At 43.6% G+C, this 26,153-nt stretch overlaps 1 protein-coding gene across 1 annotated transcript; it reads right to left on the bottom strand.

Moving 5' to 3' along the window:
* Positions 1–1,824: 1,824 nt before the first annotated feature.
* Positions 1,825–23,936, bottom strand: uhmk1 (U2AF homology motif (UHM) kinase 1). The gene is made up of 8 exons (XM_078407761.1): positions 23,417–23,936; positions 16,166–16,458; positions 12,325–12,516; positions 9,441–9,535; positions 7,102–7,178; positions 4,928–5,026; positions 4,681–4,769; positions 1,825–3,298 (listed from the first exon to the last, which is right to left on the bottom strand). Exons 1-8 carry the CDS (start codon positions 23,805–23,807, stop codon positions 3,143–3,145), a joined length of 1,392 nt encoding a protein of 463 aa, XP_078263887.1. The 5' UTR covers positions 23,808–23,936; the 3' UTR covers positions 1,825–3,142.
* Positions 23,937–26,153: the final 2,217 nt, after the last annotated feature.

Genomic DNA, 26,153 nt, shown 5'->3' with positions numbered 1-26,153 from the left:
AAATATGTTTTGATATTATTTTGCTCTCCATGGACATGAATTTACACGGAACCAATTCAGCGAGTGGCCAGGACCCTAAAGTGAAGGAAGCAGAATGAGCTAAATTGAGTTAATTCCACATAGTTTCTCTCTCATTCAGAATCAGCAACACCAAAATGAAACCAACTCGGAATAATCTCTTGTTTTGGGATGTGGTCTGGAGATTATAGTTTTGCTTTTAGAATGCCGTTCAAAAGGACTTGTGATTTTTCTAAACTGCAGAAAAGTATTCTTTTTTTTAAACCTAGACCTTGTATAAGAATGTTCGATATATACTGTTGAAATTCTTCTCCTCAATTGTCCAGAAAAGATCAGAGCTGATGTGAATTCATCACTTTTAACATTACTGTCATGTTAATGAGAAATGTAGAATTACTTGATTAAATGTCAGTTTTTTTACATTTGTTTTATCTTTAAATTATTTCTGAAAATACTGAAAAGTTACATAAGCTAATGACGATTAAGACGCACAGTGCCTGAAGATGCAACCATTCCAAATGGATTCTCAAATATTTTAACATTTAAATAATCCTCTATTATTTAAATCTATTAATTTGAACCCAAATAAACCATATATTTGAGAGATGAGAGATATCCCATTTTGTAGGTACCGTTGGCTGGTAGGCAGAGCCTGAGTATCGATATAAACCAAGAAATAGTCTTGAAGTTCACTGTAAACAATGGAAGATGTGAGACCTCACTTTTGTCGAATAAATGCAAGGGCTGAGCAATGGTTTAGATGATATCTGTAGAAAATTAGGGGTAGGTGTCCTAGATAGAACCAAAATGTGCGTCCATGTTAGAATACAATGGAGGAAGGTTTTTTAATAGTTTAACGCGGTATAAAGCATCTTGGAATAAATAATGGAGTTTCCTTTTGGCCAATGTAATTTGGTTAAATATAAATTTAGTTTTGATTGTAAATGTCATTAATCCACAGATAAATTGCTAGGAGTTTATTAATTTAGTGATTTGAGATTGTAGAGTACAACTAAAGTGTGTCAATTCTTAAAAAATATTTTTGTAATTGTCTTTTGTAAATGTACCTGAGCAAAACTCCTAAAGAAACAATTTTAAGAGTGCATACGTATGCTGTACCCAAGCCAACAGAAGATGTTGTTTTAGTCTGACTTGATCACCATGCTTTTGTTAATTGGTTCTCTACTCTTGTTCTGCATTTGCTCCATTTTAGAAAGTTGTCTTTGGTCATTAGCTAATTTTAATCAACTCTGAAATATACTGCACCTTAGTAATTCTAATATTTTTGGGAATAATGCAGTGAAGTAGAAAACGTAAACACAGCAATACTTTATAACTGCCGGGGACATCGTGATAGTGCTGTGGTTATTGTTGACTCCAATAATAATCGAGATTTAGATGAGCTGTTTCTGCAGACCAATGGATAAAAGACCCTGTAAAAGGCCACGTGGAAAAAAATCTTTCCTAAAATGTTTTCAATATTGCCACATCAAAACGTCAGATATATATTTTTAAACATTAGGCAACAGTGCTGCAAGACAGTTAAATTGAAGCTTTTGTTTAACACATGATTACTATTTTTTTTTGTTGTGTGTTGATTTTACAGTCAATTGCATTCACGGATTCTAACATATATGTACAAATGCATGTTCTTGTACCACTCTGCTACTAAATTTACCTAAATGTGCTTATTAAGATCATTTAAGCAGTATTTCTTTTTCAAATATTCAGACTCAAGTGATTTAAAAATAACCGGCAGTCTACTTGGTTTTTTGGTCTCACAATGATTGCACATGGCCCACTCTGTTGGAAGCACTGATTTATTGCTGCGGATAAGAAAGATGTCCTGGAAAGTCAAGTGTGCCCAGCAGTCGGCTGGCTCCCTCCCCCATCTTGCCAGACACCGTGGCATCAATTATCCGCACACGTTGTTTCTGATCAGACTTTCTCATCTATTAAAGCACTTGCCCTTCGTTCGGTCTTTGTCTGCCTTGGTGCTCAAGGCCTCTCAACACAAGGCAAGCCTTCCCCACGCACGGAGAATTAAAAAAAAACTTAATGGAGAAAGCCGAGAAAGGATGTACAGAACCTGCTTGTTTCTCCCCAAACTTGCAACACACCACACCCGTGTACGTACCATTCAAGCATTTGATATACCAAGAATGAAGAACTATTGAGGAATTCTATGGAAAGAAATTGACACAATGTGGTGGAACAACTTTGCATCTTTGGAGAACATGGGTTGGTGACGTTTTGGATCGGGACCCGTCTACAGATTGACTGTGATGGGGATGGATGGGGCGGGCAATAGAAAGCTGGAAGAGACGAGGGGCAAGACAAAGCCGGCGAGTGATAGGTGGATACAGGTGAGCGAGGATTTCGAATTGTGAAGCCAAAGGAAGGAGTATAGGAGAAAGGGGAGGGAGCAATGGGAGAAATGGGTGCATCCAGGTGGGGCGCAGGGAAAAGAAGGGGGAAAAAAGGGGAGATGGGGAGTATTTTTGTAGATTAGCTACCTAAAATTGAAACGTTCAATGTTGTAAGATTGTGCTAAAATCTGGGCACCACTTGCCCACGGTAAAAAGTAGATTATCTCCGCTGTTTCCTGATATGCACTCATCAAAATCCTTCAAGCCATCACAAGTTCTCTGCATTTGATTGGCTGATGGTTGCTATGGCTAAATGCTTCCAATAGGATCTTTATGACTTCACTGAGAGAGACTCTTTTCGTTTTTATTCCACCATTTACAAAAATGTTCTGTGATTTATTTAGATTCAGATATAGTAATCCATGAAATAGGTTTCATCAGCATGCTCCCCATTATCAAGAATGCATTTTGACACCTCTGCCAGTTAAACTGTTAAATTAGCACTTTACAAATCAACAATAGCGGTTGGCTATAATTTCTAGTAATAAAATAGATTTTGTTAATAACTTGCCGGCAGTTTTAAGTACATTAATCCCTAAATTTGTAAACCCTTTCTCTAGACTAGCTGTTTGAATCAATGCTATCTTACACACAAAAGGAATCAGAGCAAAACATGTAACCTTTATGCTACTGTATTGAGGAATATTTCAAAAAGGACTTGGGTGATTGTAAAAGGTAGCATGCCCTATTATAAATTAGGTATCAGTAACTACTGTATGATACAGGTATCCCCTCTTGTAAGCACACAGAGGGTAGAACGTAGCCACAACAAACTTGCCATCGAACATTCTTCCAGTCAGCATTTGCTGAGCTATTTTGCAGTCCCCAGCGCTTCTGAATTCAACAAAAACCTAATTGTAAAAAAGAATGAGAATTAGTGCCTCACACTTCATTGTTTAGTTTGGTTCAGTTCATTGTCACGTGGACTGAGGTACAGTCAAAAGCTTTTGTTGCGTGCTGTCCAGTCAGCGGAAAGACAATACACGGTTACAGTCAAGCCGTGAACAGATACATGATAAAGGGAATAACGTTTAGTGGAAGATACAGTCCAGTAAAGTCTGATAAAAGATAGTCTGAGGGTCTCCAATGAGGTAGTTAGAAAGTAGCTTCAGTCGCCTGATAACAGTTGGGAAGAAATGGTCTCTGAATCTGGAGGTGTGCGTTTTCACACAAGAGGGAGTGGTCGGGGTGCGACTTGTCCTTGATTATGTTGGTGACCCTGCCGAGGCAACGTGAGGTGCTAATTGAGTCAATGGAGGGAATGTTAGTTTGTGTGATCGTCTGGGCTGCGTCCACAATTCTCTGCAATTTCTTGCAGTCTTGGATGTAGCTGTTCCCAAACCATGTGTGATATGTCTTTATGAAAATAACTGCAGATGCTGGTACAAATCAAAGGTATTTATTCACAAAATGCTGGAGTAACTCAGCAGGTCAGGCAGCATCTCAGGAGAGAAGGAATGGGTGACGTTTCGGGTCGAGACCCTTCTTCAGTTTGAAGAAGGGCCTCGACCCGAAACGTCACCCATTCCTTCTCTCCTGAGATGCTGCCTGACCTGCTGAGTTACTCCAGCATTTTGTGAATAAATACCTTTGTGATGTATCTTTAAATCATTTGGTATTCTTGGCAGTGGTGGCATTGCTAATTCTCTGTGAGGAATTAAAATTCGATTTGAACGGTGTCCCTACTTAAGGGCAGCACAGTTGGTGGAGCTGTGCCCTTACTGCGCCTGAGACCCGGGTACGATTCCGACTTCGTGGGCTGTCTGTGTGGGTGTTTGTACCTTCTCCCTGTGACTGCGTGGGTTTCCTCCCACATCCCAAAGACGTGCAGGTTAATTAGCCATCGCAAAATTGCCCCTAATGTGAGTGAATGAAAAAGTGGGATGACACAGAACTAGTGTGAACGGGTGATTGATGGTTGGCGTGGACTCAGTGGTCTGAAGGGCCCGTTTCGCACTGTATCTGTACATTCGGTGCGAGGATCTCCCTGTTGGTGCCAAGATGGCCGTTCAAGAGTCCAGGCTAGTCCTTGATTGTGCTGCTGGCCTTGCCAAGGCAGCAGGAAGTGTGGATGGAGTCAACGGAAGAGAGTTTGGTTTGCGTGATGGTCTGGGCTACATCCACAACTCTCTGTTCTGTTGCCTTATACAGGAGATTATATATATTTTTCCAGGAAACTATCCTTTATTACTATAAAAATAGAGGAAAGCTTTCTAGCTAAATGTTTACGTACCTGGCCTTTACCAAGGTTATCCTTTGGGACAAACAGAGACAAAACTGGTCCAAACTTCTGACATTCTTCCCGTATATCTTCCACAACATCTGTTGAGAAAAGAAACACGAGATTTTAAATGAAATTCAAATGCAGTCATATCTTGCACGAGTATATTTAAGGTGTTAACTCAAATCTCGCCTCTTCCCAATATTAAAGCAGAATTGTTTTAGACGTTGCTTCTACAAGTGAGAAAGGAAACACTGACCTTCATATTCTTCTTCATTTTGAAGATAGTTATGATCAATAACATTGAGCAGTCTCAAAACGGGTGTTGGGAGCATGACCAAATCATCAATATGGGGGGCTAGTAATAAAAAAATAACATGGTAAGGACTACAATTTGCTTATCGATATTAGGTTTAGGTTTATTACTGTCACACGTAGAGATGTAGTGAAAAGCTTGGCTTTGCACGGTATCCAAACAGATCAGACATACCATGCACAGGTACAATCAAATCCAACTCAAGTGCAATAGATAGAGCAAGGGGGAAGATACAGAGTGCAGAATGTACCTCTCAACATTGTAGTCCAGAGACAAAGTCCAATGTCTGCATGGGGTAGAGGTGAATCAGACAGTACCCTAGCTTATGGTGGAACCGTTCAGAAGCCTGATAACAGGGTGGAAGAAGTTGTTCTGGTGTGGTGCGTGCTTTCAAGCCTCTGTGCCTTCTACTTGAAAGAAGCAGAGAGGAGGAGGAATGACCAGGCTTTCAAGCTGCTTTTCCGAAGCAGCGTGAAGTGTAGAAGGAGTCAATGGCGGGGAGTCCGCACCGAGTGATCGACTGGGCTATGTCCACAACTCTCGGCAATTCATCATAGTTTTAAGGTAAGAGGCGAAATTTTTCTAAGGTATCACAAAATGCTGGAGTAACTCAGCAGGCCAGGCAGCATCTCAGGAGAAAAGGAATGGGTGACATTTCGGGTCGAGACCCTTCTTCAGACTGATGTCAGGGGAGTCGGCAGGACAAAGAAAGAATGTAGTTGGAGTCTGGAAGACAGTGGGAGAACTGGGAAGGGGAGGGGAAGAGAGGGACAGAGGAACTATCTAAAGTTAGAGAGGTCAATGTGGGGTGTAAGCTGCCCAAGCGAAACATGAGGTGCTGTTCCTCCAATTTCCGGTGGGCCTCACTGTGGCACTGGAGGAGGCCCATGACAGAAAGGTCAGACTGGGAGTGGAAGGGGGAGTTGAAGTGCTGAGCCATCGGGAGATCAGGTTGGTTATGGCGGACTGGACGAAAGTGTTGAGCGAAACGATCGCCGAGCCTGCGTTTGGTAGGCTGACATTTTTCTGATGCATCAAAAGAATTGCACACCAGTACAGACTTCTGAGATATTTTGTGACAGGCACTTCCCAAAAGAAAAGTAGGCAGCAATTGGAAATTTCAGAAGTATAAAAGAAGCCTTGCAGTGGAGTGAAGGAGGATGAAATGTGACAATGTGGAGGTTTAGAAAACCATGGGGGGCATAGATAAGGTGAAGGGTCAGTCTTTATTTTCTCAGTAGGGAATCTAAAACAAGAAGGCACAGAGTTAAAGTGAGAAGGGGTAGTGGGTGTGGGATGAACTGCCAGTGGAAGTGATACAGGTGGGTAGAAATGCAGGTACAACATCTAAGACACATTTAGATAGGTACATAGATAGGATAGGTTTAGAGGGATATGGGTCAAACACAGGCAGATGGGACAAGCGCAGATGGGCAGGTTGGTCAACATGAGCAAATTGGGCCAAAGGGCCTATTTCAATGACTCAAAACTCTAATTACAATATTTAAAAGTGGTTCGGACAGGTTAGAGTCATAGAGTGATACAATGTGGAAAGGGGCCCTTCAGCCCAACTTGCCCAAACTGGCCAACATTGTCCCAGCTACACTAGTCCCACCGGCCTGCGTTTGGCCCATACCCCTCCAAACCTCTCCTGTCCATGTACCTGTCTAACTGTTTCTTAAATGTTAAATCTTAAAAGGTTCATGGGGAGAAACGATTTTGAGGGATACGGGCCAAATGCAGGCAAATGTGACTAGCTCAGAAATGCACCTTGGTTGGCACGGACGGGTTGGGCCAAAGGGTCTATTTTCATGCTGTACGACTCTATAAAAGCCAAGATTGACTTTTACACCACTGATCAATCATGAGGCACATTTTCAAATGCCTCTTAATAGATTGTCATTTCACAACTTAATGACTTTTGTTCATTTTTCTTATCAGGGTTAAGTACGGATGGGTAAGCCAGATAAATGGAAGGAATTCAAAAGGCAGATCATCAGAGTTTCACGGTTTTATTCCATTTCACAACATGGTTACATCAAAATGTACATTCGAGAGTTATGATTCAAGTTATGAATCTTTACCAATATGTATTTAACTGTGGACATTGAACTTACCAAAGGGAATGCTGAACAAGGGGTTGTATAAAGCACAATCCGCTGTGATTCTCTGTGCAGGGTCATCATGAAGCATACTGCAATTTAAAAAACAGAAGGTGAAAATTGTAAAGTGTTGGAGTAAATATCTTTCACGCACAATATCCTTCTGCTGGTTGAATATAATTATTTTCATCTATATATTTCAATTTCTAATATAACAGGACCTTTTTGAATCTATGCCAGAGCTGGTGCTTTCAAATTGAAAGATCTTCAGTGATAAGAGCAGCATTAGGTCATTCTGCTCCGCCATTCGATCATGGCTGATCTATCTTTCCCTCTCAAACCTATTCTCCTGCCTTCTCCGCATAAACTTTGACATCCTTACTAATCAAGAACCTGTCAACATCCGCTTTAAAAATACCCTATGCCTTGGTCTCCACTGCTGTCTAGATTCACCACCCTCTGGCTAAAGAAATTCCTCCTCTACCTAAGGATAGTGCCATCTTGTGACATATATTGGCTTTAATGGTATTAACATACAATCAACTAGCAAAGACTATCAAAGCTAACAGTTGCTTATGATCGGAAAGACGTTTTTTTACGTGTTTTAGATCATTTCTTGGCTTTAATTTCAAACTGCTTTTGAATTTTTACACGGGAACCTCCTCTCACTACTGAGGGTAAATTTAACCAATGATGCTATTGAGAACAAGAGCCGGGGTTTCAAGTTGCAACTGTACAAGATGTTGGTGACATATACTTGGGGTATTATGTGTAGTTCTGGTCATCTGGCGAGAGCAAGGATGTCATTTAGCAGGAAAGGGTGCAGGGAAGTTTCACAAGCATCTTATTGAGACTGGAAGTCTTGTGTTGAAAGGAGAAACTGGGTATGCTGGGGCTGTGTGTTCACTGGAGTTTTGGAGGTCAGGGGTGACCTTAGAGGGGAATAAAGCCATGAGAGGCGCAGTTAAGATTAATCGCCTGTCTTTTACTCACAGTAGGGGATTCTAAGGGGAAAGATTTTAAAGTAAACTTCAGGGTCACTTTCTCGCACAGAAGGTGGCGAGTATGTAGAAAGAACTGCCAGAGGGGAAGTGGCAGAGGTGGGTGCAATGACAACCTTCAAAAGACATTTGGACGGTTTCGTAGATGGGAAAGGTTTCGAAGGATGAGGGCAAAACACAGGCAATTTGGTCAGCATGGATGAGTTGAGCAGAAGGGCCTGTTTCCATACTGCTAACTCTATGACGCTAATGTTCACCTGGCACTCCAGTAGGTGAGTTGTAAACCAGAAGCCTGAAGATGGAAATTTAAATGTTGATTTTAGGATTGCTGATTAGGAAGTAGCCTAGAAAGAAAGGAAACAAGTCATCTCACAGAATAGACCAGGTAGGTATTCATTAAATGAGATTAATAGGGCTCCACTTGGCTGATCATTTTGCAGTTGCTTCCTTTTTATTATTTAACCAAGTAATATGAGAAACACAAATATCCTGCACAGATTACACAACCTATTTTATATTTCAGCCATATGCAAACGTATATCTAGATAACGCTGCATGAAAGTGCTACATAACACAAAAATATCTAAAGTCTGCCTCCAAATTTAAAAAGCATGCTTACATATCTATAATGAACATCTCGTGATATTCTGTAAGTATACATAGCGTCTACTCTATTTTTTAAACATAATTCAGGATTTGATTTTCATAACATTATGCACATAATCAAGTTATTCAAGTTTATTTTGTAATGTTACATTTGGAGGGCTTGTTTTAAAACAAGCCCTCCAGATTTAATGTTACAAAATAAACTTGAATAATTTTTGTCACACCTACAAAGCATACAATGTAGAACAGTGCACGATCTAGCATGAATCAACTTTTAAAAACGCACGTGACACAAGTTAACGTAGAAAACGTTGTGACAATTGGAATCGGCAGTCATGCCTAGAAGTTAGGCTGTGAATTAAACTTCACTCCTGTATCTTAAACAAATAATCTAGTTTAACATTATGGAGGCTAATTTCCTCACGAAAAGGGTAACATGATTTGTTTAGTTTAGTCTAGTTTATTGACACACGTACTGAGGTACAGTGAAAATCTTTATCCCTTGTCGTGAATGTTCGTAAATATTAAGAGCGGTTGAACTAACACCATTGTTCATAATAATGCCTTTAAAACAACTGTATCTATCAACTTTCCACTGTGACATATAACACAAATATTTTTTTCCTTACGCTACTTGGACAATACACAGGTACAATTTTTAGTTCAATTAGGAAAAAATCCATTCAAATATCAATCAAATTTTACAAAATGATCGATGTCATTAATGAGTCAAAGTTGGCGACTTACCTTTTAATAACATCTCTGAGGTGATAAACTGGAATAGCTGAATATACCAAATCTTTACTTGCAAAAATTGAATCTATGACAGCAGAACTGTTGGCCTGGACAGAATAAAACAAAAGTGTTGAGATCAGAGTACAACATTTGGGATATAATTGTAACAGTGAGGACTTGGAAAAGCAACTATTTTAAAACTTGCAAAACAATTATTCTGGTATTATTCGTCCACATTTTGAGTGCATATTTTATACCTCTCTTGGGATACCGGAATTAGTGTGAATGGATGATCGATGATCGTTGTGAGCTTGAGGAGTCTGTTCCCGTGTTGTATCTTTCAGTCAATTTAATTCTTCTAAATAAAAATGATTTGTCTTCTTTCTGTTCCAGCTCTTTAGTCAGAAGGTGATGAATCTGTGGAGTTATTTGCCACAGAAGGCTGTGGAGGCCAAGTCAGTGGATATTTTTAAGGCAGAGATAGATAGATTCTTGATTAGTACGGGTGTCAGAGGTTATGGGAAGGCAGGAGAATGGGGTTAGGAGGGAGAGATAGATCAGCCATGATTGAATGGTGGAGTAGACTTGATGGGCCAAATGGCCTAATTCTACTTCTATTCCTTACAATAGACAATAGGTGCAGGAGGAGGCCACCCGGCCCTTCGAGCCAGCACCGCCATTCAATGTGATCATGGCTGATCATTCTCAATCAGTACCCCGTTCCTGCCTTCTCCCCATACCCCCTGACTCTGCTATCCTTAAGAGCTCTATTTTTTCTTTCTTTCTTTTTTCCCTTAGTACCTAATCAGATGTACAGCACTTTGGTCAACGTGGGTTGTTTTTAAATGTGCTATACAAATAAAATTGACTTGACTTGACTATCTAGCTCTCTCTTGAATGCATCCAGAGAACTGGCCTCCACTGCCCTCTGAGGCAGAGAATTCCACAGATTCACAACTCCGACTGAAAACGTTTTCCCTCATCTCAGTTCCAAATGGCCTACCCCTTATTCTTAAACTGTGGCCCCTTGTTCTGGACTCCCCCGACATTTGGGAACATGTTTCCTGCCTCTAACGTGTCCAACCCCTTAATAATCTTATACGTTTCGATAAGATCGCCTCTCATCCTTCTAAATGACGACCGTATGAACTTTCTCTTCTAGAGGTCCCATGGAATTATGATGGATATCAGATAGTTTCTAGCTACAATTGAAAGATACAGCATGGACACAGACCCTTTGGCCAACTGAGTTCACGTTGACCATCCACTCATTATGATATGATAGAACTTTATTTATCCCAGGAGGGAAATTGATCTGCCAACAGTCATAAAAACACAAAATATATGAAACATTAAATTAAAGTGACGAGTGGAAAAGGCTTGGGGATGTGCAAAGATTGGGATGGGGGCGGGCGGGGAAGAGGAGTCAGTCTCAGTCTATCCCACGACAGAAGGGGGAGGAGTTGTACAGTTTGATAGCCACAGGGAAGAAAGATCTCCTGTGGCGCTCTGTGCTGCATCTTGGTGGAACCAGTCTGTTGCTGAAGGTGCTCCTCACGTTGACCAGTGTGTCATGGGGGGAGGTGAGCTGTGTTGTTCAAGATGCTCTGCAGTTTTAGGAGCATCCTCCCCTCCAAGACCACCTCCCACAAATCCAACTCGGCCCCTAGGACGGAGCCAGCCTTCCTGATGAGTTCGCATGCTAGTTCTAGGTTATCCCACTTCCTCATCCACTCCCTACACGCACGGGGCAATTTACAAAGGCCAATTAACCTACAAACCTGCACGTCTTTGGGATGTGGGAGGAATCCGGAGCACCCGTACAGTCACTGGGAGAATGTGCAAACTTCACACAGACAGCACCCGAGGTCAGGAACAAACCCAGGTCTCTGGCGCTGTGAGACAGCAACTCTACCAGCTGCACCACTGTAAAACAAAGGGCAAGGAGATATGTTACATGAAAGAAGTTGCAGATGGTACCGAGAAAGGGATGATCAAGGGACAATTTTTTTTTTTTTTAAATTACCACAATTTTCTGACGTTCAAGCGCGGGTAGCTTATGTGTCCGGACTCAAATCAATGTAACCCTTGTAAGTTAACAAATGCTACATGCCATCCACGTTTCCTGTTCTGGCAGAATTTTTTCAAATCCACCCGGGAAATAAGTCTGAAGTCAAGAACTTAAACATTTTTATACATCGGAAGGACCAAACCAACTGCCTTCAGTTGCTTTCCCTGTATCCTCCATCTGTATAAAATCATGAGGGGAATAAATGCACAGTCTTTTACCCAGGGTTGTGGAATCATAGGTTTAAGATGAGGGGGGGAAAGACTGAATATGAAACTGACGGGTAACTTTTTTACACAAAGGGTGGTGGTAGCTGCATGGAGCGAGCTGCCAGGGGAGGTAGTTGAGGCAGGTACTGTAACAAGATTTGAAAGACATTTGGGCAGATACATGGATAGGGAAGGTTTATAGTGATACAAACGCTGGCAGGTGGGACGGGTGTAGAGGAAACCTTGGTCAGCAATGACAAGTTGAGCTGAAGGTCTGTTTCCACACTGTTTGACTTTATGGCTGCACCTGTCCCTGTGACTGTAATAATCACCCTGCAAGACCATGGTGCTGCTTCAGTTCTGGTTTCTTTCTCGCTTTAATTGCCCCACTTTCCTGAGAGAGTGTGAAATATAGAAGGGAGTCGATCGGGAGGTATAGGCTGCTTTGTGTGTTCACGGCAAGTGTCTGATTTCCTGTGATCTTGGACAGAGTGGTTGCCATACCAGGCTGTGATCCATTCAGATGAATTGTATGGTGCATCCACGGTGATGTTGCCTTGGGAATCCATTTTACACTGCATATTTTCATTCGCCTGATCCAGTGAATGTTGATTCTTACCTTCCATTGTGGAGATCTGATCGTCTCTTTCAGTTTAATTCCTGAGAACATTTCCAGCAAAATTATTCCGAGACTCCAAATATCAACTGTTGTCGTGCATTCTGTATTACTTTCCAAACCCATCTGTGCAAGAATATTATGCAACTCTGCTTCGGGAGCTCTGTAACCATCCGTTTGAATGTATTTCACATCCTGTACAGAGTAAGCAAACAAAGACAGTTCACGACTGAACCCTAAATTATCGCATCATTAAGTAGGCAATTCACAGATCTTTCCCTGCAGGTTATTGCTTTTCAGTTGCAATTTAGTTTCGACTCTGGAGTAGGGGAAAGAATAGCGAGGGCTAATATTGTGGACGGTGCTAATGTGGTGACAGGGTACCGTAGACAAAGCCTAAAAGTAGAGGCATGGAATGCAGCAGTGACGACACCCAAGATTCAGGAACATCATTGATGATGAGATAGCATGCACCGAAGGTATTTATTCACAAAATGCTGGAGTAACTCAGCAGGTCAGGCAGCATCTCAGGAGAGAAGGAATGGGTGACGTTTCGGGTCGAGACCCTTCTTCAACGTCAACTATTCCTTCTCTCCTGAGAGAAACGTCAGCCATTCCTTCTCTCCTGAGATGCTGCCTGACCTGCTGAGTTACTCCAGCATTTTGTGAATAAATACCTTCGATTTGTACCAGCATCTGCAGTTATTTTCTTATATTATAGCATGCACCCATCATTGTAACAGGAAACTGCATCTACTGTCAACTAAGTTAGACCTGTGGATAATCATTTTATTCTGTAATCAAGACCTAGTTTTACTGTTAATCAAATTTCTGTGTAATCTTGTCAGCTGTACCAAACTCGCACTCAGATCAGGTTTGACTAGTCTCCTGGTGCCCACCATTTTTTAATAAACCACCTGAGCTTCTATTACCAACTCCGCGTAATCTCCATTTGCTCCAACAGGCACTTATAAACCCCCTTGCTACATTTTTTATATTTTTAAATACAAATCCAACACTTATGAGAATAACTTATTGATAAATGTACTTCAAGAAACCAACTATCCAAATGTGCAAAGAAACAGCAACAACTTCTAGCTTGACAAAATTTACCATTTAAAAGTTAAAATAGGAGAGCTACATTGCAAAGATTAATTAGATTTCTTTAGCTGCATTATTGATTGGTAATTACTTGAAACATTTGGTCCCAAAAACTCAAGCAGCTGATTGTAGGCATTATTTCATTCATAATGATTGCCAATGATTAGGGTCCAGACTGAGACATCTGTGAACTTTAAACCCTAACTGCACTAATCTGTATGGCTCATGCAATGAACTTCTTTGAATGTTGTTGATGTAATTTATTCAACACACAATCTTCTCTTTTCTCTGGAGCGTTGAGAGGAAACTTGATATAAAATTATGAGAGGTATAGATATGGTACAGTCTGAACCTTTTCTCCCTGCAAAGGTGGAAATATTAAATACTAGAGGGCATAGCTTTAAGGCGAGAGGGGAAAAGTTTAAAGGAGATGTGCGGGGACAAGTTTTTTTTCCCAACAGAGTGGTGGGTGCCTGGAAAGCACTGCCAGGGGTGGTGGTGGAGGCAGATACAATAGTGGCATTTAGATAGGCACATGGTTATAGAGATATATGGATCACGTGCAGACAGTTTAGTTTAATGGCTTCATTATGGCCTATGTTCCTTACCAGTATTGTTCTATGTTCTAAAATCGCCACTTATGGGAAATTTGAGCCCCATTCTGATTAATGAAGTTTTCTAATTTATCATTTACCCCACTAAAAACTGCTAGAATTCCGGCTTTCCACTTATTGAAGCTGTAATGTGAATTATTTAAGAGTTAAGCTTTTATAAGTGCAATTGTTATATTACATACAAGTACCTCCAGAACTCTGGTCATTCTCAGTGTTCACACATCTCCCTTACTCCACAAAAGTTACCAAAATGTCAGATCAAATATTTGTTTCAAAGATCTGAATGGAATTAAACATTACTGCATTTAATTAAAAAAAGACACACAAAATGCTGGAGTAATTCAGGTCAGGCAACATCCCCGGAAAACATGTTTTGAGTCTGGACCCTTTTTCAGGCTGATGGAGGGGGGGGGGGGAAGAAAGCTGGAAGAGAGGCAGAGTAAGGTGTCACTTAAATAATAGTTGAGCGCAGGCGAGGAGGGGTTTTCATAGAAAGATGGTTGGAGAAAGGCCCGAGATGACAAAACAGAAGGTACAAGAAGAAAAAGGAATAAAGAGCTGCGAACTATTAATTGAGTTAGTTTATTGTCACATGTACCGAGGTACAGTGAAAAGCTTTTTGTTGGATGCTAACCAGCCAACAGAAGGAAGGAATTAGTATATTTTTGTGATTTGTTTTTAGACAGTTGTTTTATGTCTTTTGAACAACTGCCCAATAAATATAATTTGCCGAATTCACATATTTTTTTAGATATTTGCAAATTAGACATTTTTTGAAGGCTACTTTACCCTCTTTTCCGTTACCACATCAAACCAAAATCACAGATTTTTTTTTACACGAACTCTTATCAGAAAGGTTTAATATCGACTATGAGTTGATTTTGAAATTACAAGTAGGTACATCTGATAAAATTAAGAATGATTGGGAAAGAGAACTTCAAATTTCTTTACCTATAGAGAAATGGGAGAGGATTCTTCAATTAGTCAATACCTCCTCAATGTGTGCAAGACACGCTCTGATACAATTTAAGGTGCTTCACAGAGCACATATGTCAAAAGATATGTTAGAACGTTTTTATGGTCATATAAACCCTACTTGTGATAGATGTAATTCTGAAGTGGCTTCGCTGACTCATATGTTTTGGTCTTGCCCACTTTTGGAAAAATATTGGAAAGAAATTTTTGATACTATTTCTGTTTTAGGTATTGATTTACAACCTCACCCTATTACTACAATTTTTGGGCTACCAATGTTAGATTCTATTCATCTGTCCCTTTCAGCCCGTCGGTTGATTGCTTTTACTACATTAATTGCCAGAAGATCTATTTTATTTAAACGGAAAAACTCTAATCCTCCTACCAAACTCCATTGGTATTCTGAAACAATATCATGTTTAAATTTAGAAAAAAATAGGAGTGATATTGTTGATCCCTCGGTTAAATTTGATAGGACTTGGGGAAGCTTTATTCAATATTTTCACACGATATAAGTTGTTCCCTCTCCAGCCATTATAATAATTTTTTACCTTTATACGGTGGAATGGATTTGACAACAAACAGGGGTCTAAACTGTTGAATTTTTTTGCAGCCCAGATTCTGTTTTGTTGGTTTTTTTGGTTTGTTTGCTTATTTTAGTTTAGGGGGTTAATTTTTTATTTTTTTTAATACACACAAGTTCTCTTTTAACCTTTTATCTATAATCACATAGAGACTGGGAGGTCTATACTCTATATGTATTTTGAAACTGGATTTATATTTAGGTTACATTTTGTTGTTAATGTAATCCTGATCCCTATGTATCAATATCACCGTTATGCTTATCATTTTTTTGAAAATGTAATTAAAAGATTTGAAAAGAAAGAGGACTATACATGATTAAAATCGAGCCGTCCACAGTGTACAGGTACAGGTTAAGGGAATAAATAACATGTAGTGCACCATAAAGTCCAGTTACTTCAGAGCAGTTTCTTTTTTTTTTGTAAACAAACACCTACAGTTCCTTGTTTCTACTGCATTTAATTAGCCGGGTCAAACCTGTTTGCCGTTAAGAGCAGTGAGCAAATAATCCACAAAGTCTGCTTTTAGAAATTCGTCGTTCAAGCTCCACTCTCACGTAAAGGTGGATTTACCTGGTTTCCCTCTTGGAAGCTCAGCCCAAAGTCAATGAGTTTGAAGCATTCATCCTCGGCGCTCCAGAGGATGTTGCAGGGTTTGAGATCTGCGTGCACGTAGCCCTCGTGGTGAATGAAAGCCAGGGCACTCAGGACATCCCGTGCACAGTGCTGGATCATCCACATCGAATGCCCTCGACTGATGGATTGTAGCAGCAGCTCAGACACACTGACGTCCAACAGTTCCAGCAAAATGCAGTTACAACGGTGGTTCGTGTAGGAGACGTTAGAAAATCGCCCGTACAAAGTCACTGGAAACATATAGGAGAAATTGTAAATTAATCCACATGAAACAAATAATCATTGTCACGAGCCTTGAGGCAGCATTGTGGTTCAGTGGTAGAGCTGCTGCTTCACACATACCAGAGACTCAGGCTTGATTCTTACTATGGGTGTTGCATGTACGGAGTTTGAACATTCTCCCCGTGACTGCGTGGTTTGCCTCCGGGTGCTCCAGTTTGCTCCCACATTCCACAAACTTGCAGGTTAATAGGCTTTGGTAAATTGTAATTTGTCTCTCGTGTGCAGGATAGAACCAGTGTATCGGTAATCATTGGTCAGCGCGCAATAAGTGGGCCGAAGGGCCCGTTTCGACGCTGTGACTCTCTAAAGCCCACCGCGCTCATCCCCCATCTACGCTAACCCCAGTTGCCTGCGTCTGGACCATATCCTTCAATGCTTTTTGTAAAAGAAGGGCCTGTTGTTATGCTTGACAGCTCTATGTACTCTCAGCTGCAGCGTACAATTGCTTGTGAGTAGGAAGGAGCAGATGCTGGTTTAAACCAAAGATGGACACAAAATGCTGGAGTAACTCAGTGGGACTGGCAGCATTTCTCGAGAGAGAGAGAGAGAGAGAGAGAGGGATGACCTTTCATCACCCATTCCTCTCCAGAGATGCTGCCTGTCCCGCTGAATTACTCCAGCATTTTGTGTCTATGTACAATTGCTTATTCCAGTCAAGTATTTCTAGAAATATGACCTGCCACTGACTGCAGGTAAGCCCCCCACCCCCATCCAGACAGCCTTGTTGAGCTGTGTGTTGAGAAAATCACCAGTATCGGTTGCAGTGGAGTTCACTTGAATATTAGCCATAGTCTTTCCTCCAGGAGAGGAGAATCTAAAATTAAAGGGGATAGGTTTAAGATGAGAGCAAAAAGATGGCAGCTTCTTCACACAAAAAGGTGGAGCGAATGTGATAGGAGCTGCCAGAAGAAGTGGTTGAGGCGGGCACAATTACATTTAAACGCCACTGTGACAGGGAGGTGGACAGGAAAGTACATGGGACAAGTGCAGGGAAGTGGAACTAGCTTGGTTGGACATCTTGGTCACGGTGGATGAGTCAAGCCAAAATTAATTTCTGTGCTGACATGGAGTGCCCATGATGTCTAGTCAGTGTAGTACTTCTGTACACCACTGCAGCCAGGGTATGAACTCACAACTAGCTAACACAGATGTGATTGTCGTCATTCAAATAGTTAAGGAATTATACCTTAAAAAAATTAAAAAAATACTGGAGGAACTCAGCACATCAGGCGGCATCAATGGAAGGAATGGACAGACAACGTTTTGGGTCAGGACCTTTCTTCAGTCTGAAGAAAAGTCAGCCGTCCATTCCACAGGTGCTGCCTGCAGTATTCATCAGGCCAGGTACGTGTCAGATCAATGATTTTTATCAGAACTGGAAAAGGTTGAGGTGAAATGGACATTTAAGATGCAGGAAAACAGGATGAAAGAACAAAACTGCATTTCTGTATGGAGTACAAGGCAAGGCTGCAATGACATCGTGAGTTTAACTAGATAAGATCAAGTACAAGATAAAATCGATGGTGTGCTTCATGACTTCCCAGTCCTTCAGACTGATTGTAGTGGGGTGCGAGTGGAATGAATGTGAGAAAAAAAACGGGACAAATCAGGACCAGTAATAGATGACCTCAGGCAAGGAGGTTCCCTGATGGGCCAATTGTTGGCTAGAGATGGTGTGAGCCCAAGCGGGATACATCTTTGCAAACTAGGAACCCGTTAACAGAGTTTTAGTGAAAGAAGGGAAGGGTGGTGCTTGTAGAAGTTACCTAGCATTAGAGAATTCAGTATTTATACCATTGGGTTGTAAGCTACCTACACAGGATACGAGGTGCTGTTCCTCCAGTGTGCATGTTGCCTCACTCTGGCAATGGAGGAGGCCGAGGACAGAAAGGTCAGTGTGGGAATGGGATTATGGTGTTTAGCAACCGAGAGATCCGGTAGGCCTTGACAGACTGAGCGCAAGTGTTCAGCAGAATGATCGCCAGGTCAATGCTGTGTCTAGCTGATGTACAGGAGTCCACATCGGGAACACCTGAAGCAGATAAATTCTTCCATGCTGTTAAACACGAGAAATGGTAACGTGAAAGATCAGTAGCTTAACCCTTCATCATGCATTACCGTAGTCTATCCAAACCTATAAATAATTCTGTAAAATAACCACTTCCTAATTGTGATTGTTCTGATGATTCAAATGCACTGTTGCCTCAAATGTGTGACCATAGGACCTAGTTACAAATCAATTGTGAAGATGATATAATCAACTGAAACTCCTGCATTCATATCAGGCTGGACCAGAGTAGAAATATTATGCTGATTGGAAACATCTCCAAATAGTGAACCACAAGTGTATTGTGTCTTCCATTTAAGAATGCAGCAACTGTGTAGAGTAGATACTGCAATCAGAATCCAAGAAAAAGTAATCTGTTGGCAATTGAACAAAACGGAGAGGAATTCGCATTTCTATATGCTTTTATTTACGAGCCTTTTAGATAGGCACATGGATCTGGAGGGATATGGATCACGAGCGGCCAGAGGAGATTAGTTTAGTTTATTGTCATAAATGATGCCAAGATTAGTTAGGCAATCTAGTTATGTTTAGCACAGACATTATGGGCCGAAGAGCCTGATTCTATACTGTACAGTTCTACGTTCTATTACTGATGTCCAGAATGGGTGAAAAAGTTAGTTATACTCTTACCATGATTTAGGTAGAAATAGTTTTTAACCAAACTTTAGAATAGTAATTGTCTTACTTCAGTTACTGTCATTTTGAATTGCTTCAAAAGAAGGTGTATGTATTAAAGCCTTTAACAGGAAGCGTGAGTCTGATGCAACGTCAAGCGTTATTCTACTGATGCTTTCTCATTTACCGCAAAAACAGCTATTTCCTGATGGGGCTTTCTACAAACTACTGTCATCAAAATGTCACTAGCTACTTACCCTTTGTGCTTGATTTAATGTAGTATTTTCCAAATGTTTAGTTTAGTTTAGAGATACAGTGCAGAAACAGGCCCTCTGCCCCACCGAGTCTGCACCGACCAGCAATCCCTGCACACTAGGGACATTTAAAAAAAACAACATTTATGCCAAGCCAATTAACCTACAAACCTGTACGTCTTTGGGGTGTGGGGGGAAACCAAAGATCTCGGAGAAAACCCACGCAGGTCATGGGGAGAATGTACAAACTCCGTATAGACAAGCACCCGTAGTCAGGATGGGTCTCTGGCGCTGTAAGGCAGTAGCTCTACCGCTACGCCACCTAATATTCTGATATTAAGGCAAAGAGAAGGGTGCCATACTTTGGGTGATTGTCCAAGGTGCCAAGGAAAAAATTATTACACAGAAATTGAATGAGAATCCCGTGGTCATTGTGCAAAAATAATTGATGAGATGGACAGGGTGTGTGTTAATCATCAGACAATTTGATTGATAATCAATTTATTTTCATTGCATCATACAAGCCTCTGTAGCATGCAACACTGCTGCAGTGATCACAAATTTTAATTGAAGTTGTGGACACTGGAAGAGTTGGGTCCGGAGATGATTGGAAACTGAAATCTTCTCTTGCAACATGATCTCATGTTTTCAGATGCTTCAAAATAGTTTGGGCAAGTACAAAAGAAATATTAGTATTCAGAGCAATGCAATTCACTCCACTGAACTAACCAATAGTGCATTATTACTTGACATATCTACTCTACTTAAGTTAGTTACTGGTTTTCTACACTACAACAGTTCTCATACTTGACATGCTTTAAGCTGTACATGCGTAGAAGAAACGCAGTATTTTGAAACGGGTTACAAACCTCTCAAAAATGACACGGCAAAAAAATCCCGGGGAAATGCATATAGATTTTTAGATTTAGAGACACAGCTCAGAAACAGGCCCTTCGGCCCACCGGGTCCGCGCCGCCCAGCGATCCCCGCACGCTAACACTATCCTACACCCATTAGGGACAATTTTTACATCGCCCAGCCAATTAACCTACATACCTGTACGTCTTTGGAGTGTGGGAGGAAAACGAAGATCTCGGAGAAACCCCACGCAGGTCACGGGGAGAACGTACAAGCTCCGTACAGACGGCGCCCGTAGTCAGGATCGAACCTGAGTCTCCGGCGCTGCATTCACTGTAAGGCAGCAACTCTACCGCTGCGCCACCATGCCGCCCTATAGTATTAGTTTATAGGTATAGATTTGTTCCAGTAACTTACCCACTTCCTTTTTCTTGATTCCAAAAAAACATAAGCCTCATGCAAAGTGCTAGAGTAACTCAGCAGGTCAGGCAGCATATCTGGAGAACATGGATAGATGACGTTTCGGGTGGAGACCGTCTTGACCCGAATTATCACCTATCCATGTTCTCCAGGGATGCTGCTTGACCCACTGAGTTACGCCAGAACTGTGCATTTTTCGGTAAATCAGCACCTGCAGTTCCTTGTTTCTACAAGTTTAATTTACATCCATGACAAATAAGTTCTGATGTAACTCAATATGCCTTGATATTGACTTCTGGTATGTATTTTCATTAAGCTATTGCATTTAATAACTTTATGAATGCTTTTAATACTAAATATGCTGTAGTTTCTTCCCTCAAACAGACATTCTTCGGAAAAGCAAAGCACAACAGACAAGTTATTCTGGTCAACATGCTGTCCAAATTCTTATCCACATACAGTTCCACTACACTTGATATTTACTGCCTCAGTTTTAGTCAATGTAACCCAGTATTATAAAAAGTTAGGTCGCAGTGCAGCAAAATGCAATGCGCTTGCAGACTTGGATCATGCTAAAACACTGCCAAAAATGAAATTGTAATGTGCAGACCAGTTTTAACATAAAACATGAGTGTAGCAAACTTCCACAAACAGCAACCTAATGATTAAACCGTTTTGAAAATGGATTGGCTGGGGTTTAAATACTATAAAGATTTCACCGGTGTTGAAATTGTACTAAAGTATACTTTACACTAACAAAAGGGTGCAGATAGACTTTTTAGCAGTTTAGAATTCATCTATGTAACAGCATGTGGGATACGCTGATAAACAAACTTGGGCATATCTCTAGTGGCATTACTGTCCTGAACGCTGTTATAGTAAATGAACCAAAACAGGAACGTGACTCTCTGATCATAATCATAACGTATGGAGACGGAGGGTTGAAGACCTGTGCCTACCCCGTCCTGTTACCGATGTTCCTGTAGCTCCTCCAACTCCGCAGGTTCCGACCCCCACTCCCTAGGTTTGGTTACCGATGTTGTGGTGGCCCTGCAGCCCCTCCGGTACCGTACTCTCCCCCTAACCCAACTCTCACTCTCCCCTGCCCCAGATCCCCGGGCTAAATTACCGATGTTGCGTTGGCCCTGCAACTCTTCCAGCACGCCGATCTCCCCTACACCCCAGGCCCCGCTCTCCCCCTGTACCCCAGGCCTCACTCTCCCAGCTCCCCAGGCCCCGGACTCGGTTAACGATGTCGCGGTGGCCCTGTAGCTCCTCCAGCACGCCGCTCACCCCATTACCCCAGACCCCAGGGGGGCTCGGTTACCGATGTAGCTCCTCCAGCACGCCGCTCTCCCCCTGTACCCCAGGCCCCACTCTCCCCCCCCCGTACCCCAGGCCCCACTCTCCCCCCCCCGTACCCCAGGCCCCACACTCCCCCCCCTGTACCCCAGGCCCCACTCCCCCCCCCTGTACCCCAGGCCCCACTCTCCCCCCTGTACCCCAGCCCCCACTCCCTCCCCCTCTGTACCCCAGCCCCCACTCCCCCCCCGTACCCCAGGCCCCACTCTCCCCCCCCCCCTGTACCCCAGCCCCCACTCTCCCCCCCTGTACCCCAGGCCCCACTCTCCCCCCCCTTGTACCCCAGGCCCCGGGGGGCTCGGTTACCGATGTTGCGGTGGCCCTGCAGCTCCTCCAGCACGCCGCTCTCCCCCAGCTCTCTCCCATCCCCCGTACCCCAGGCCCCACTCTCCTCCCCTGTACCCCAGGGCTCGGTTACCGATGTTGCGGTGGCCCTGCAGCTCCTCCAGCACGCCGCTCTCCCCCAGGCCCCGCTCTCCCCCTTTTCCCCAGGCCCCGCTCCCCCCCTGCACCCCAGACCCCGCTTCCTCCCCCCCTGTACCCCAGGCCCCGCTCTCCCCCTTTTCCCCAGGCCCCGCTCTCCCCATGTACCCCAGGCCCCGCTCCCCCCCTGCACCCCAGACCCCGCTTCCTCCCCCCCTGTACCCCAGGCCCCGCTCTCCCCCAGGCCCCGCTCTCCCCCTGTACCCCAGGCCCCGCTCTCCCCCTGTACCCCAGGCCCCGCTCTCCCCCAGGCCCCGCTCTCCCCCTGTACCCCAGGCCCCGCTCTCCCCCAGGCCCCGCTCTCCCCCTGTACCCCAGGCCCCGCTCTCCCCCTGTACCCCAGGCCCCGCTCTCCCCCAGGCCCCGCTCTCCCCCTGTACCCCAGGCCCCGCTCTCCCCCAGGCCCCGCTCTCCCCCAGGCCCCGCTCTCCCCCTGTACCCCAGGCCCCGCTCTCCCCCAGGCCCCGCTCTCCCCCCTGTACCCCAGGCCCCGCTCTCCCCCCTGTACCCCAGGCCCCGCTCTCCCCCCTGTACCCCAGGCCCCGCTCTCCCCCCTGTACCCCAGGCCCCGCTCTCCCCCCTGTACCCCAGGCCCCGCTCTCCCCCTGTACCCCAGGCCCCAGTTACCGATGTTGCGGTGGCCCTGCAGCTCCTCCAACACGCCGCTCCCCCCTGTACCCCAGGCCCCGCTCTCCTCCCCTGTACCCCAGGCCCCAGGGCTCGGTTACCGATGTTGCGGTGGCCCTGCAGCTCCTCCAACACGCCGCTCCCCCCTGTACCCCAGGCCCCACTCTCCCCCAGGCCCCGCTCTCCTCCCCTGTACCCCAGGCCCCAGGGCTCGGTTACCGATGTTGCGGTGGCCCTGCAGCTCCTCCAGCACGCCACTCTCGGTGAGGAAGCCGTAGTCGGACTTGGTGTCGTGCACGAACTGTTTGACGGCGGCGCGGGCGGTGCCCGACCTCACCCCGTACACGGCGGCGGACGAGCCCTTGCCCAGGCAGTTCTGGGCCCGCCACAGCCGCCCGTTGGCCTGGAAGACGTCGAGCGGCGGCGGTTGTTCCTGCTCCGAGTACCAGCCGCCGCGGGGGCCGCCTCCCCCTCCTCCTCCCCCGCGGTACCTTGGCCTGGGCCTGGGCCGCGGCCTCGACCCGCCGTACATGGCGGCAGTGGCGACGGCGTGCTGGCGGTGGCAGCCCCGCTCCGCTGGCAGCCGACCCCGGCGCCGTAAGCGGACCATACACAAGGCCTGGCCTCCGGGCCCGTCTGTCCGTGTCCCTGTCCCTGTCCCTGTCCGCCCCAGTTCACTTCCCGTCCGTCGGTCGGTCCGAGCGACCGCTTCGGCCCGTCCCGCCGAGCCCAGCCCCGCCCCGCCCCCAGCGCGCTTGCGCGGCCCGCGTCCAGCCCCGCCCCTTCTACGTCACACAGACAACGCAGACCCCGCCCAGACAATGGGGGCAAGGCTCCAGAGTGTTCAATTGTTGTCTGTCGGCTGTGCAACTGTGCAGTATAGACTTGTAAACACAAGGGTGTTCAGTTTTATATATATATATATATATATATGTGTGCACCAACAATGTAACTGTGCAGTGTAGACTTGTAAACACAAGAGTGTTCAGTTATATATATATATATATATATGTGTGTGTGTGCGCACCAACAATGTAACTGCAGTGTAGACTTGTAAACATAAGGGTGGTCAGTTATATATATATATATATATATATGTGTGTGTGCACCAACAATGTAACTGTGCAGTGTAGACTTGTAAACACAAGAGTGGTCAGTTATATATATATGTGCACCAACAATGCAACTGTGCAGTGTAGACTTGTAAACACAAGTCAACAATGCAACTGTGCCAACAATGCAGCTGTGCAGTGTAGACTTGTAAACACAAGAGTGTTTAGTTATATATATATATGCACCAACAATGCAACTGTGCAGCGTAGACTTGTAAACACAAGAGTGTTTAGTTATATATATGCACCAACAATGTAACTGTGCAGTGCAGACTTGTAAACACAAGTGTTTAGTTATTATATGCACCAACAACACAACGGTGTAGTGTTGACTTGTAAACACCAGTGTTTAGTTATTATATGCACCAACAATGCAACTATGCAGTGTAGACTTGTAAACAAAAGAATGTTTAGTTATTATAAGAACCTGTGTAGTCTTGACTTACAAACACAAGAGTTTAGACTGTTTAGTTTTCTTGTGCATCTGTGCAGTGTTGCATTGCTACACAATAGCCTTGTAAACATAAGTGTTTAAGGTTTCAAAGGTCTTTTATTGTCACGTGTACCAATTAAGGTACAGTGATATTCATATTACCATACAGCCATACTAAAAAAAGCAACAAGACACACAACTACATAAAAGACAACATAAACATACACCACAGTGGATTCCACATTCCTCACTGTGATGGAAGGCAATAAAGCCTAATTTCCCCCCATTTTTCTCCCGCGGTTTGGGCAGTTGAACCATCCGTCATGGCAATCAATGCTCCCACAGCTGGCGGTTGAAGCTCCTGCGTCAGGGTGGTCGAAGCTCCTACGGCTTGGAGCTCCTGAAGTCAGTCTCTAACCAGAGATCGCGAGCTCCACGATGTTAAAGTCCGCAGGCTCCCGCGGTTGGAGCTCAGAGGTCGATCCCTGGCAAACAATCCCGGTTTAGTTGTTGTATGTACCGATAGTGCAACTGTGCAGTCTAGACTTGCTGCTAGACAGGTATTTAGTTATTGTAAATATAGACTGCTCAAGAGACGAGTGTTTAATTGTTGTATGTATCGACAGTGCAATTGCATTACCAACCGTGCAATACTAGTGCACAGATACTACTGCACACAGGTTCATAGTTGAGGTCAGAATCAAGAATGCTTAATTGTCATATGTACCAACAGTGCTACTGTACACTTCTTCTTGCTGCATAACAGGCCTGTAAACACAAGAGTTACCATTTTAATTGTGATGGATACCAACCGTGAAACTGCAATTCTTACTTACTCCAGGCCTTTAAACACAATATATACAGATAATATATAAGCCAAAATTCAATAAATTCATAACCGCAATGTGCAACCAAAGACACTCCATACAGGTTCATAGTTGAGGTCAGAGTCAAGAGTGTGCAGTTCTTGGTTGCTGCACAACAGGCCTGTAAGCAGATAATTTATTGAATTTTGGGTTATTATATTAATAATCTCAATATTTGTGCAGACACTTCATTCATAGTTAAGGTTAGAGTCAAGTGTGTTTAATTGTCATATGTAGTGACTGCTACTGTACAGTTCTCAACTGCGGCACAACAGGCCAGTAAAACATAACAGTTAAGACTGTTTAATTGTGATGCGTACGATTAGTGGAACAATGAACTTCTTACTTACATCACCATAACAGGCCCATGAACACAATATATACAGATAATATATAATAAATAAAATAAGAATACATGAGGAACCCCAATATTAGTGCAATTAGTTCTTAGTGCAACTAAAGACATTCCATAGAGATTCACAGTTGAGGTTAGTGCAGTGTTCAAGAGCTTGATGGTTGTTGGGAAGAAGCTGTTATTGAACCTG

This window comes from Rhinoraja longicauda, chromosome 11 (assembly GCF_053455715.1).
Source record: "Rhinoraja longicauda isolate Sanriku21f chromosome 11, sRhiLon1.1, whole genome shotgun sequence".
Lineage (NCBI taxonomy): Eukaryota > Metazoa > Chordata > Chondrichthyes > Rajiformes > Arhynchobatidae > Rhinoraja > Rhinoraja longicauda.
The sequence above is the reverse complement of the archived record's forward strand: the minus strand, read 5'-3'. Positions and strand labels throughout refer to the sequence as shown.